The sequence below is a fragment of the Trichinella spiralis genome (genome assembly GCF_000181795.1).
Source record: "Trichinella spiralis strain ISS 195 chromosome Unknown Scfld4, whole genome shotgun sequence".
Lineage (NCBI taxonomy): Eukaryota > Metazoa > Nematoda > Enoplea > Trichinellida > Trichinellidae > Trichinella > Trichinella spiralis.
Genome location: NW_003526943.1, coordinates 10,688,256 through 10,704,192, shown reverse-complemented (window position 1 = coordinate 10,704,192; position 15,937 = coordinate 10,688,256). Strand labels below are relative to the sequence as shown.

General features: G+C 27.4%; 2 protein-coding genes across 2 annotated transcripts; both read right to left on the bottom strand.

Annotated features, from left to right (window-relative positions):
• Positions 1-24: 24 nt before the first annotated feature.
• Positions 25-1,636, bottom strand: Tsp_06390 (dexamethasone-induced Ras-related protein 1). Its single transcript, XM_003378386.1, has 3 exons — positions 1,598-1,636; positions 718-1,021; positions 25-665 (listed from the first exon to the last, which is right to left on the bottom strand). The coding sequence occupies exons 1-3, from the start codon at positions 1,634-1,636 to the stop codon at positions 25-27; spliced, it is 984 nt and encodes a 327-aa protein (XP_003378434.1).
• A 10,566-nt stretch (positions 1,637-12,202) lies between these two features.
• On the bottom strand, positions 12,203-12,512 carry Tsp_06391 (hypothetical protein). The gene is made up of 2 exons (XM_003378385.1): positions 12,417-12,512; positions 12,203-12,229 (listed from the first exon to the last, which is right to left on the bottom strand). The coding sequence occupies exons 1-2, from the start codon at positions 12,510-12,512 to the stop codon at positions 12,203-12,205; spliced, it is 123 nt and encodes a 40-aa protein (XP_003378433.1).
• Positions 12,513-15,937: the final 3,425 nt, after the last annotated feature.

Below are 15,937 nucleotides of genomic sequence, written 5' to 3'. Positions count from 1 at the left end.
ATATAAACACAGGGGGAAATGCTATTATGAAATACGGCAGTTGCTGCCGCTGTTACCAATCCAAGATTTCCCGCTAGTCAATAACGAATGATCAGTAGTACTTCGACGTTTTGGCATGAGTTTGGAACGAAACATGAGCAAATCCGTACGCAAGCTGGGTCGTTTTGCTTGCAAATCATACTCCACAACTGCTGGTTCCGTTTTCTTTGCACAAAGACGCAACAACGTTTCCCGTCGTTTCAGCTCTTGGGGAACAATTCGCTCTGCTCTTTTCATCGACGGCGACGAAGCTTTACCGTCGGTCAGTATTCCATTGCTCACCGTTTGGCACATCTCCTTTGGTAATTTTCCCGCTGTGAATAGCTGTTTGAATAGCTGGTCAATATTCTGGCCAGTTTTTGCTGAGCACCGAATAAGCACACAGTCGGATGTGCTGGAAAACAACCGTTCCGCTGCTTCCATGTCCACCATTTCGCTGTTCGACGATCGTGGCTGGTCAAGCAGATCAATTTTATTAGCCGCGATGATTAAAGACAAACGCAATCCGCCACCTTTGCGTGAGTCGTCCAATGTAGCGCGGATTGTTCTTATCTGCTCACATAATTGTAACACTTCTTCATATGAATCAGTATTGTTCACGCTGAATACCAACAAAAAGAGATCTCCTATAACAAACAAATTATCAAATTAACTTATTATCATATTAATGTGGAATACCTGTTAATATGGAAAGTCTTCTTGTTGCCGGAAAAGGAGCATTGCCAGATGTATCTAATATGTCAAGTTGATAAAATTGACCATGGATGCGGTACAGTTTTCGGTGAAAATTTTCAATTGTTGGAATATAGCACTCTTGGAACGACCCGTTCAGGAATCGATTCACTATACACGATTTGCCGGTGCTACGTGAGCCCAGTACAACTAAACGGTACTGATTTTTCAAATATGGGGATGTTGGACACGAGCCAACAGTGTTTTCTGTTTTCATGGGATTGCGACTCCATCGTTCGCTGAGATATTTCTTAAAATATTATTTCACAACTTTTTTTAAACTTTCAACTAGCATGCGATATTATTTATAAAATATGATAAAAGGAAAGCACTGGCTTTTAAACTCGTTTAAAATTAACTAACTTCAGTTACAATTAGTGCATTAAATTTTGTTTTATATAATATTGACACCTTGTTGGTTTGTTGAAATGATAAACTGATAAAAATCAACAGCTAAGTACCACTGTCATAAAACGACTCGTATAAAATAATATGTATGCTTTTTGCTACGTTCACCAAATTTTTTTGACAACGCGCATTGACAATATTTAATAAATTAAAATATGAATCAATTTAAAAGTATTACATTTAAAGTGAATTTTACACAAATTTGAAAATTAATTATTTAAATGTATTCTTTGAATTATATATATATAATATGCAATATATTATTAAAAATATTAATTCAAGCTTTTATTATTATATTGAATTTAATATTAACACAATAAATTTATTGTATTAATCGAATAAAAGTATACACTGAATGTTAACAAATGTGAATTCAACTATTCACATATTTTGACTGGAAAATTGAAAACTGACACACAATTTGAATCGCTTCTGACAGCTCAAAAATGTATTTCATATTGAAAACATTAATTTAATTAAATAAAAGCTACAATTTATTGAGTTACCTTCATTTTTTTATTAAATAAAATTTGTTTCATAACGAAAAAATTTAATGAAAACTCGTAATTCTTTAATGAATCAATTTTACATATGCACTAAAACAGGAAATAAGTTCGTTTACTATAATTTAGTTTCCAATATATTCGAACTTCTGCACAAAATATGTATTATTCAAATATTACTTATGGCGTAACTAAAATAATGAATAAATAAAAAATGAAAAATTATAACTATCTGTGTCTCATATTATGATGTACTATTCTAAGAGCATACTACAAAAATTCAACACATGGATGAAAATCTCTCTTAAATATCTATTTTGAAATATATGCAAAATTAATTGCATGTGCATGAAACTTTTAATTAATTTTCAAGGTCATAATAACACTATATAAATTTATAAAAATCAAATAATAACACTTTTACGTAGTCCATTTTTGCATAAATTTTGTTGCTCTCTATTCATACTAAAAAACCCTGTAGTACTTTTTGTAATTTAAAACTTTTTATAACCTAAAATCTCACCAACTCCATTTAATGTGAGAATTAAATTTAATTTCAAAAATATATTTAAATTATCTTATTTAGATTGTATTTAAGTTGCAAAAATATCCTGAAATAATATGCATTTGTTTATAACACTTGCATGCCTTTTTGTGAGGGAGCAATTTTCTAATTCTGTAGAGTTAAGAATTAATGCTCATTCATGTTGCAAAGCAAATGTTCTAATAACAACAGAATAATGTACGTCGTTTTGTTTTTAAAGTGCAAAAGATTGCTTCGTATTTTATTAATTTCAATTCATTTAACACTGATAAATTATACAATATTCATTATAATTGAATAACTGTACAAAAATAATCATTAATAATATATTTCCCTTCAGTTTTTATATTTAATTATAGTATATTAATATTTATAAATAATTTAACAATTTCATTAACTTTTTTCTCTGCTATTTTAACAACTTTCAATCCATTTAATCTGAAGAAGCTCAATGCTATGCGTGTAATTTTTAAAATATGAATCAATATAATTTTTGCTACTAAAACTGTGCTTTTACCAAAAACATTATTTAATGAAAATAATCATTATTTCAATTTTGCCTACTGAGCAAGAAATTGATCACAGACTCTTCAAAATTCCGTAGCTCTGAGAGGCGCAAAATTTGGTTTCTCAACTTTGTCAAAATTATCATTTTTAATCCTATCGCATAAAATTCTCCTAAAATGCATCTTATATATAATCTTTAAGTTTTATAATAAAAACTATTTGTTTGTGATATTTAAAACAAAATCCTTCGATAATAACAGTAATAATGATAATAACAGGGAATATGCAAACAATAAGCATGAATATGATGCAACTAATAATAGTGGATGATATTTAAATGGTATTTTAATAGAAAAGTTACACAATATATTCAAATCATAAAAGTATCAATACTACTTTGCTACTTATTCTATTATGGCTGTTGGGTCATTGCTTTAAATTGCAAGTGATGCGTGTTTTCCTAAAGCTTATCATAAAACAGCGTAAACAGCGTTAAAAATTAATGAAAATAAGAGATTAACAAGTGTGTAAATATTTCCTAATATGCATGTTGAAAGTTTAATGCGAAATAAACGAAATAGTCTGCTCTTTTAGAAATTAATCAGCTCAGACGCTGGCTAATGTGATGCAAAATTTGGCGGCAAACAAGCATCATCATTGATTAATAAGTGCATTCAACTGGTCTTGAAATTTTTCAACGCGACTACTGAAAAGAAGCACATTATTGCATTTAAAATGTTGTTTTATGAAAAAATATTCCTATTTGAATGGCAAAAATGACATTTTTTTACAAATTTAGCGATGTCTAATAATGCTTATATTAAAGACTTAATAAGAAATCAACGTTGGATAAAATGCATGGATTAGTAAGACGTGATTGATGGAATTGTAGCGAACGTCAATCAATCTGCAGTTCAACGATCATTCAATTATTCAGCTTCAGCGAGACAGCTCGACGGTTGGCCGGCTTCCTATCGGCTCGTACCTCTAAGCTGAGATTTTTATTCACAAACTAGAAGTGTGAACAATATTCGACCTGAGCCTCATCGATTTTTTGTCATCTTTCAAAAGTATATAACATTGGTCAAAAAATTTCAAATATTTCAAATAGCCCAAATATTGTTCGCTTTTTACATTCAACTTTACACATCGGTTATGAATTAGGATAATTAAATTTTAATATTTCAGCTGCAACATGCAACTAACTAAATAGCATAATAGAATTTTCACATGCACTGTGTGAAATAATGTTCACATAATGGCTTAGAGCATTGCCTTGATACAGTTCTTGATTAAATTGAAAAAAAAACAAATATGTATATTTTTATTATATTTAACAATATTTATTCGTTTTGATTTCTGCATTTCTGAAATTATGTGCTGCAACAGATTACATTGATTAAACTTAAACTGGAATTAAAGAATGATTCGCCTTGTGTGTGTATTCTGCTAATGAAAAAAAGAAGTCAAGAATTCCTTAACTTTCAAAACTTTTAGACAATACACAGTTGAGCGAAGTATTAGTAAAATAAAATGTAAAATAATAAAACTAAAAGTCAGTTGTAACTGATCACATAAGTGTAAAGCTTTTCGTTTTTAAATAACAACTTTAAGCATGATCAAATTCAGTTTGAAATCAAATAAACTTTATGCTGGCAATAAAAAATTTTTTAAAAGCTTTGAATTAGAAATTACATTAGCATACAATTAATCAATTTAATTGCTGCTTTTGTTTGAGAAAACTGCAAACTTTTGCCTATTTTTCAGTTTCTAAATTGTAAATTGCTTCAATTAAGATGCTGCTATACTGGCATAACATAGCAAAATAATTGCATTTCATGCATACTACAAGCTAATCAAGTAACGCGTTCTTTATAATACAGAAAAATAAGTAAAATGAAAAGCAAACACCTGCTATTAAATTATAATTACAACGTAAAGTGTTGAAATTGTTTCCACTTGCTCTGTGATAATTTTCAACGTCGAATTTCTTTGTTACTCGTTGCTTTGAATAGACTGTTATAATAATTTACATATTTCAAATATAGACTACCTATATTGTACTGGTTAAAACTACATGCACTGATAGATAATAGTGTAGAAGAATTTTAATGATTTTATCAAATATTTCAACATTTATCTCAGATCTATCTGCCGTATTTTTCAATGCTACGAGTGCTATAATTAGAAAGCGCAAGTTTTGCAAAAATGACACTTAAAAGTAAACTATACAGCGACAGCTGTTTATAAAATGAAAAAGTTGCAAATATTAACACCATCAAATGCAAAAAAGATGCTTCAAATTGTAAACATAATTTAAAATTGTGTCGGTTCTTAAACTTAAAATGAATTTTATTCTTGAATCGCAGTGACATACATGTAAAATTAATCGTAAATTTTCAAACTACTCATTGTCAAAAGTTTACTACTAAAGCAACCGCCGTTTTAAATTATATGTTAAGCTTGCAAGAACATCGCTTTTTCGACTAAAATTTTAAATAATGAATATTTTTTATTGCTTTTAAGCATTCAGATAATAACTTTGAAAAGTGCGTAAATTTTACTTTACCTTTCTTCTCAAAGTTCACGTTAGATTACGTTTCAAATGATTACTAGAAAGTTCACTTTTTTGAATGAATAAAAAATTGTTTTTCTGATAAACAACGTCATTCTTTTTAAAGCACTACAAAAACTGCACAAGTTTATGATAATGCAAAGAATCTCTAAATGATTTTTTGCAACTATCAAATTATAAAGCAGATTAGCACGTTGTCTTTTAAAATAGAATACGTAATATATTAATTCTGAGTTCTGCCAGAATGTTCATATATTGCTTGTGGGCTTGCTTTTCTTGTAAAATATTTTATAACATCTTCCAAATATTGCTACTAAATTTTAAAAAGTTAATATATATTATTATAAAAATGCATTCATATTCCAATATTAATGCATATGTTACATTACATAAGTATAACAGTGTAGAAGAGCAGCAATTTAAGCAAGAAAAACTATATCTACGTCTATTGTTCCAAGGAGCAGTTTTATTACGTGATTTTAAATAAATAGTTGCTTCTTCTTAACTTTCATTGTATTGCTTGCACATATTTATTTAACTGATTCTCTTTGATAGCTGTGTGATATGCATTTAACGTAATTATTAAGCAGAAATTATTTTATTGAATAAACTTTTGGATGAGTTGCAGAATTCTTTTGCTTTTATGATTATTAATATATGGTTAAAAAGTTGTCAGAATAATGAAAAAATATGAAATTATCAAATCAATATAATCATTTTCGATGCAAAAACTCGCATGAATGAATAGTCAGTCTGCAATTGCTCAAACATATTTAATAATCAAAATCTGCCAAATAAAGATTTTTCGTTTGATGAATAATACTCTGTACAGTACCGCAATATTAAAAAAAGAAGAATAAAAACGAATGCATGCGCATGCATTTCTTCTATTCGCATAAAACATCATAAATGAAAATTCTTTCTTTAAACTAAAAGCTTCAGAAGCATAAGAATCCCACATGCTACACATAAAAACATGCTCACATTTTATATATCATATTACACAGCCTACTAATATCTTAAGGAGATGAACTATACGATAATTCGTAGTGATTTTTAATTCTCACTTTTCAAATGTATCAGTGCTGTTAAAATCTCTGAAGAATGTATCAAGCATTCGTAGCAATACAGAAGAAGAAAAAACTACCTTTTTGATTTTCGAACCAGGAGCAGGAGGAGCTAATGACCTGAAGGACATGCTCACAGATTTTGATCCAGACTGATGACAAAAATTCTTTTTTAAACTGCTATATTACTTATAAAGAAGGTGTCAGATAAAACTCAGCAAAGTACAGAAAAGATATGATTAAAAACACGCCGACGAAGTTACTGGAAAAGTGTTGACGATCGAAACATTAACCTAACTGAACGTCAGCAGGTGGCGCATTGAATGGAGCAAAAACCTCACTGACCAGACGAGATAGAAGTGTTTTAAATGAAATAGCCAATAGAATTCATTGCTTTTACTAAAACGCGCTTCTTGTTGATATGTATGCTTCTTTAGAAAGAACATGATGGCTGCTCTGAATGAAAACTTAAATACGAAGAAGAGACCTAACGGCCTCAATCAATATCCGTTCTGGCTAAACATTCAACATTTGTTTACGGTTTTACAACCATATAGATAGATAATCCGTTGTCGTTGTGGTGTTCCCCCTGCTGTGCACGGCCCCGTTGGATGCGATGTTCTGCTAGCAATCAAATGAAAACTCTCGTTTGCATACATATATATACATATGCATTCATGCACATGCATACATACCATGTCATGCATGCATATACCAGTGTATATGCAACTCTATCAAAACTTTAGGGCATAAATACTGCAATCTATTTCAATTGTCAACTTTGATTTACATTAATGTTGATCAACGTTATTGCATCTTTTATTATTTAAATTAAAGAAATCTAAAATTATATGATGTTGTTCTTTCATTCACGCTGAAATTTCAATCACTGCTTAAACATGAATAACATATTTGAAACAGAATCGCCTCAGAGATTTCTTTAAACAAACAAGAATATGTTTTAGGTTAAAGAGCGCATTTTACAGCTACATTCATTAAATGCAGTTGCGGAAATGATGACGCAAGTGATGACTAAATCGCCATGAGGTTGTTAATTAAGATTGCATTAGGTCCCACCGGTGATTCAAAACAGAGAAGACAATAATTGCTTTTGGATGGTAATAAGACAAAATTAATCGCACAAATGCTTCACTGGAAGTATTTAGATGTTTGGGTTGCCATCTGATTTTTATAATTTCAGTAATAGTATTCTTTAAGAAGAAAAACTTTTTTACACCAGTTTACATACAAAAAATACAGAAATATAAGATGCATGCAAAAATTAGTTATTACTTAATTTCTATAAGCTCAGTTGCATTTATATGTCACATTAATATAAACAATCAAACAGACATTTGCAAAATTAGATTTTGTATTTGTCGAACAGCAATCATAGTTATAATAATAATACTCACTTGAAATGTATAATAATTAAAATTTAAAGTACTTGGAAATTAGCATTTATTTTTTAGCATTGTTATATTTCAGCTACAATATTAATTTTCGCTAGCAAAATGTGCTGATAAAAATGCGTTGATCATAAATAAAAATTTACATTGCGCACTCACAGTAAATTTGTTTCATAAATATGTTTTTTTATTAAAAAACTACTGATATGCACCGTAAGCTGGATGAAATAATTATTCTCGCAGTTGTATAGGCTGAAATATGTATTATTTAAATTCAATATTCTTCTACTTTGCTTAATTTTAACTAAAAGCAAAATTTCATTTAAAAAAGTTTCCTCAAAAATTGCTGTTGCAAAATTATTTGCTACATTTCTTTTAGCTAATTCTTTTTTATCTTAAATTCAGTTGAAAAAGTCACCAGCTGCCACAAATCGACTTCGTATGTTATCAAGCAATCAAGCTGTGTATTGTTCAGCAGATGGAAAGCCATTTCCGTTCAGACCGAAGAAGACCAGCCAATTTCGGCTGATCGTCATCACACCAATGAGGGGCACTTCCAAAAGGGGAATTTTTTTCATTTATTTCATTGAAATTTGCAAAAAGTAAATTTCGGAAAAGTAAAACAGAAAGGAAAAAAATCATCAAAACCGATGCAAATTATTCTGTGAATAGAAAAAAATGAAAGAAAATTTGTTTGACCTTATCAATTGAATTCAAAGTTTTCTTTGAGCATGCTATCTTGAAATGCTTTTAATATTCTTAAGAGTTCAACTTCAATAAACTCATATTCACCTTCTTTTGTAACGTTCATTTTTGCAGTGCTAATATAAAAAGCACAAATGTTTTGATTAAATTCTATTTATTCACTGACAGCTAATTAAATACTAAAGCGGTTCAGATAACATTCTTCAAACAACATTTTAAATATTTAATATTAAAATAATTATTTATAAACAAAGATATGATAATATTTTGTATGATTTATCATTTATCATAAGATATGATTATACATGATACCAACTATTTGTTCTTTTATCATTTAAAAAGTGTCATAATTAATTAAAAAGTGTTTCAATAACTAATAGCACATTAAAGCATTTGAAATAGAAAAATTTGCAATAAATTCATCACAATATTATATGTAATTAAACGTTTTTTTTATTTTCATGAGACAGCAATAAATTTTAAAAATAAAATTTCAAACTCTAACTGTAAAAGTTGTGAATTTAAGAAAACAGTACAACTTATTATTTTTGATAATTAGCATAATCTTTTGTGCATGCAAACCCTTTAAGTTAAAAATATTATTATTTTGTTTAAAATAAATTATACTAATAATCAAGTGAAAAACGTATGAAAGCAGGTGATAACACACACATTATGATCAAATTAAAATTAGAAAAGAATCTTATGACGATATTGCACGATGATTATTTTTAGTAAATATTGCAAAGGCAAATATTTTAACGGCTTTTAGTGTTCAATTTTCATATTAAAAATTTTCAAACATAACAGTTGTATTCTCCAAATCCGTGGTAAATTGAAATAGTATAGCAAAATTCAAGTTTCCTCTTAAAATTATTTACTGTTAATTGTACTCTCTTCCGGTGGCTTATAAATTTGCCCACTATAAACATCTTGTAGGTAACTTGCAAAGCACATTTAAAATTTTATATGTCTAATCAATACTCTGCTTACATGATATTATTGTAATATATAAGTAACACAATACATTACTGATGATTTAGGATAATTAAATTATTAATGAAGTGCTGATATGTTTGCTTTCAAAATCACACCTTTATCAGTTCTTAATAGTTTCAACTGCTTTATTTTTATTACTTATGAAATAAATCCACGCATTTAACAAACAAAATTTGAAAAGCTTATTATATTTCATACTAATTACGCATGAATTAAAAGGGTTGGAAGTAGTTTATGTAATTCTGCCTTGATGTGAAGTTTGCAAAATTGTAAGAAGATAAGTAATAAATTTGCCATAAGCTGCATTGGGAAGCGAAACATTTTGCTTTTAATTTAAAATCACACGTCACATACCTGCAGGTAGTGTAACCGTAATTTATTTGAAAATTTTTTTATTTTCCATCTTACTGACAGCTGCCATCGACTGCCATATTGAATCAAAGGTAAAATTTCTTAATTGAAAAATTGATTTTCACTAAGCAGTATTAATAACACTTTGAAATTTAAAACATTTCAATCCCGGTAACATTGGACAATCATCATTCTTTTCCACCAGAACTACTTTTTTACCAACTTGCAAAACAAAAATGCAAAATTAAAGATTAAAAATTAAAAATTAAAAAATTGTATGAAATTTACAAGTTCACAGTTGTTGAATATGTTCTACAAGGTTTAGTCTTTATCAGATAAAATGAATTTTTATAATTAAGCTATTACTTGATTAATAGTTATTGCTTTAGATATATCACTAATATCAAGTATAAACTTTTATGTGTGTTTAAGGTTTAAAATTATGAGGTGTTCATTTATTTATACTTAAAATTGTATTAACGTTGGTTTAATAAATTATTTAGTTTCAATTTTAAATAATAATATTACCCTAAAAATATGAAGTTAATAAAGCAAGCAATTCAAATAATTAATGATATTTTATTTCTATTAATTATTGCCAAAACAACTGCTAATTATTAAAGGTTTATTCAATATGCAAATAAATATGCTTTAAAGGCATATAAATTATTTGATATACTTATTCAAGCATCATATTCTTATTCTTATGCTGATTTTTTCAGTCACTTATGGAAAATTTTTAAATAAATTGCCCAAAGTAAAAGATTAAGATAAAAGTAATGCTTAATAGAGATTTAAAAAATTGCAATTCATATAAAACTTACTTAAATTTTTGCAAAATTTATTTAAATTCAGAATGTCATTTACTGCATATGCAATTTCAGCATGCAACAAATAGAACCTTTTAAATAAAACGGATTTTATCATTTTCTATAAATAATCTAAAAGAATTATAGTATTTAAAGACACATACAATGAAGAAATTTAACATTCTATTAAACCATTTATTCACATGAAATATTTCTTTGTATATTGCAAATAAACTGCACATGCAGTGCTTCATATGCAATCAACATTACAAAATTGCAAAAGGTATTACAAAAGATATGTATCATAATAATTTTCAGTGAGCTATTTACCAATTTTTATTGTTATTAAATGCTTGAGCATTCATTTAGCATTTTGTAAATAAAAGTAGTTGATTCAATATTTCTCTTATGCCAAAAATGCTGTGCAAATTGTTTTTTCAGCAATATAAGTAGTATACTGGTGAAATATTACAAATATACTAAAATGCATTTAAATAATTGTTATAATAATCAAGCAGTGCAGTAATTTTAAAAATACTTTGCATAAAATGCTTATTTATGTAAACCATTAATTCATCATTAAATGATGCTTGATATCAATTTGAGACCCTTTTTTAAAGAATATTAACAAAAAAATTAGTAATCTGTTTGAATTCCTTAAAAAATGAAATTTAAAACACGATGCAAATAAAATTCAAAAATGATGTAATTATTACAAAAACTTTTTATAATAGTAATTAATCTCATTATTTAATAAATAAAAATTATCATCTAATTAGATGAAAAATACATTTTATGAAACCAAAATAAATTATTATTTTTCAGTACTTGCAAAGCATTCTATTCATAAATTTTTTATTAAAATAGATGACAGGGACTAATGACAGAAATATAAATAATCTGATTTAAAATTAAAAAATAGAAATCTGACTATTTTTAATCTAGAAGCTAAAACTACGATGAATTACGTAATAAAAATTTCTTTGCAACAATGCATGAAGAAATAAAAATAAATGAACATTTATACTATGAGCATATATAATTAAATTAACAGTTTACGTAAAGCTTGAAATAAATTATTAGCCTGTTTATTTTAATAAAATTAATGTAAAAAACTACTGCTTCTGAAATGCTTTGCATTATTTATGAAATTAATCACAAAATTTGTTTACATTACTAATTTGTCAATTTTTGCTATTTATTATAGTATCTATTTAATTAAATAAACTCAATAATAAACAGAATGTCATTAAAAAATAAATGCTAAATGAAATTTACTTTGCTATTCTTAAAACTATAAAATATAACGGTATGTGCAATTCGAAAATGTATTGTAATATTCAGTAAAAGTTGTTACTTAAAAATTTGCCAAAATTGGACATACTAATATTGAATATAGTGAAGAACATGATTGTTATTTAAGAAAATTTTCGTATCTACATCTTTCATGTTATTATGATAAATTTGGAAAATTAAGGCATGTGCTGATTCTGATTTGTTTTTCAAACCTTTTATTGCAAATGAATAATAATTTATTTTTTAGGTTAATTAAAGTTAAGTAAAGCTAATTTTGAATTTAATCTGAAATTCTTATCGAAATTTTATCATTTATTTTATAACTTTTGAAAGGTAAAAGTTATTTAAAAATAGTAGTTTTCAACATCACATGCTTAGAGTAGTGTATAATATGCATAAAAATGAAATTTTGAGATGCAGTATGTTTTTCAATATTGCAAAGAATTGAAACTTTTTGAAATAATTTACTTACAAAATCTTTTAACCCTGGATGTCCTTTGGATTTTCCTTGTTCGGCATCGCATGCAGTTTTCATTTCTTCTTGTGTCAATGGTACTCTGTTTTCCATGCTCTAAAATAGCATCACATTTATGCAAATGAGCATTAATTTTAAATAAAAATGCATTTAATTAAAAAGAAAGAGAATTTACATATACATTTTCAAGCAAACAAAATGGCATATATATATATATATATACATGTAGAGTTCAAGTCTGATTATTAATGCATTTCAGTTGAAGGGCAATAGCGTTGAAATAGAATCCATTGAAAATTGTCAATAAGGATAATGATGTCATATTTCTTTACAAAATGCCACTTTGTATCAATAAATACATGTTGCGTAACCATTGTAACAGAACCCAAATTATGGACCAGAAGAAGGAAAATAATAAAAACATGTCATTAGCTATTGCAAGAAACAAAAATATGTTCACATATAAACATCACTAGTGCTGCAATCATCAAACATGAAACATCAGTTCATGAATAATATAGCTGCTTTATAGCGTTTTTTCAATACTTTAATTCACTATGAATTTTTCATATGAAAAACTATTACCTCTTCACTTATTATTATGCAAAAATTATGATTAAGTCTATAAATGAATTTGCAAAAAATTTTCCTTAAAAATTTACAATTCTGGTAGTTAGAAGTTTTGCAAGAAAGTTGTCTACGATAAATTTATTATAAATGTGAAAAATTGCTAAGAACAAGACTATTGAATAATAGAAAAAAGAAGCTTTGTAAATTATTTAATCGCTTTTTGGATTAATTAGAACAGATAAATGTGAAATGAAATTATATGCACATTTTGCATAAATTATTCTTGTAATAAATGTCCGTTTTTAAAATTTAATTTTCTCACCTTAAAAAGTATACTTTTCATTCTTTAAGTATTGAAAGAAGTATATTTGTTGAACGAATTTTTTGAGTAGGCAAAATTGCTGAGCACATAAATGAAATATGCGTAAATTGGATTTATGATGTTTTCAAATCAGTTAAAATTTGATAAAACTGCATTATTTATTCAGGCAATAATTTTCTTGTTTGAAATTCAAACAATTTAGTCACGTTTTAATACAACTTTTACAAATCCTATTAGCATTTTGTGTTGCACAAAAGGATTAAAAAAGTAAAATTTAAAAAGTATATTGCAATTTAGTTTTTTTTTCATTTTTCCTTATATTGAAAATTAATTAACATAAAAAACACAAACCAATAAAAAATTTTCAACCAAATCAGTGTCATAAATAAAACTATTTTAACATGATTAATAGGCGTCAGTAATAAAAGGGATTAATAATTCTGTTAAATTACGCTGAATCAATTTTAAAGTAAAAGTCAAATTAGATATTTAAATTCTTATTTATGTTAAAGCGACAGTTGAAAGAAAAAAAGCAATTAGCTGGCTTATATACACTGATAAATATGTATAGAAATGCTGCTCAGTGTATTAGTTTTCCTGCATTTTTTAAATATTAAGCTTGATGAAACGAAATAAAAAAGTTTAGATTTAAAATTTAAAATGCATGTTTCAGCATGATAAAATGAAAATTTCGTGACAGTGTTCCACTGTTTTTCATTAGAAGACGGTATTTATTTTTAACAGTGTTGATATAATTGCTAATTTGCATTTATAAATTACTCATAATTAAAATAAAGGTCATACTTTATTATTTATTCAACTGAGCTATGCATAAATGAGTAACACTATCCGTGCAAACGCAAACAACAATAATAGATGACAAAATAATAGAATTCTTAAAAATTTAACAAATAATTACAATACATTTATTATTATTATTCATTATTCATAGTATAATAATACATACTAAAGTGATGAATTTGCAAAAGCTACAGAAATTACAAAATTCAACATTATAAATTTCCATGAATGTAAATTTTACGTAAACTTTAAATTTTTTTATCTTTTAATTTTCAAAAAAATCTTTTAATTTTTTTGTGAATAAAATGATTGCTTTATCGTCAATTTTTGTAAATAAAACCAAACCACTGCATTTGGAAATGAATTGAAAAATATATATCCAAAACGATGCAAATATTTTTAAAAAATTATTAGAAAAATATGAATAAAAAACATCTGAAGATAAAGCATAAATGCTGAAGTAATAGAGTTTCAGCAGAGGCACCTTTTATGTGCGATTTCAGTTTACAGAAATAATTCGCGCATTTCAGTATGATTAATTGAAATAAGATTATGAAATAGCGTGATAAATGTCAGTTTAAAATCAGTCAAAAAAGCAAACTGACAATTTGCGATCAACTAATTTCACACTCCATTGACGACATTATTAATATATCATTATCGCAAGTTTGCCATATGGAATCACAAAAGCAACCATAAAGCAGATAGAAAATTTCCTTTTTTCAAAAATAAAGTCCAATAACATTTTTCTAGTTATTATTTTATATTTAAGAGTTAAAAGTTTAATTTTAATTTAAAATATCAAAATTGAGAAGAAAAACAAAGAAAAAAAGAAATGAACAGATATTTGTTCTTTTTCTTTTCTTGCATAAGTGAAAGAATCATGCAATAGCATTGATTATCGAATAACGTTGAAAAGATAAAAAGAAAGATAAAGGAAAGCAAACTGCAACTGTTTATTTAATTACTGTCGAATCATATTGCAATGATGAGAATTTTGCTCGTCATTTTCTGCAGTATACAGACTTCTCCCCCTCCCCTCCCCTCCCCACTAAAATTAATTATTTGATCAAATTAGTACCAGCAGTTAGGTAGCAGTAATGGAAACTAAATATTCTCGAAAGTTCCACTGGTAAATGGGAATTTTATTCAACAAACTGGAATTAATTACTTTTAATCGACGAAGCGACGAACCCAGTCGAATCATGGCTGCCATAATATAATGCGACTTAGCTCGAGATTGTCAGTGATGAATAACTTAATGTTGGGCAAAAATACTGTCGAAATTAGCCCAAAGCTGTGAATAGCTGCTAGTTGAGCGGTATGTTCAGTTCAGATCATCTGATTCAATGATTCAGAAGTTCCACAACTGTCCAAGAAGATTAATAAGAAAAAGTACACGTTCCACTCGACTTGCTCGTTCATCATCATCATCATCATCATCATCACACAGAAGCCATTAGCTCAATGAAAGCTATAGCCGTCTTGTTGCGCATTCGACGGTGTCGAATTAAATCACTATTTTCAGCGCGGTTTCGCTCAATTCACAAATATGCAACGGATACAAGCCAGCCAATTTGCCCAGTCAATAAGGAAACGTAATTTTCTCTGTCTTTGTTTCTATTGAGAAAGAAAAAATACCCTCCCTACCCCTCCCTCTCTCTCTCTCTCTCTCTCTCTGTTGCGTTTCATTTTAATCGATCGTACATTTAAATTTTTTTTTGTTTTTTTATTTTCAGCCAAAACGTGTTTATTTCAACTGATCTTATTTCATATTTGACAGAGGAAGAAGAAGGAACAGAGCTTTTTTCCTGATTTGCTTACA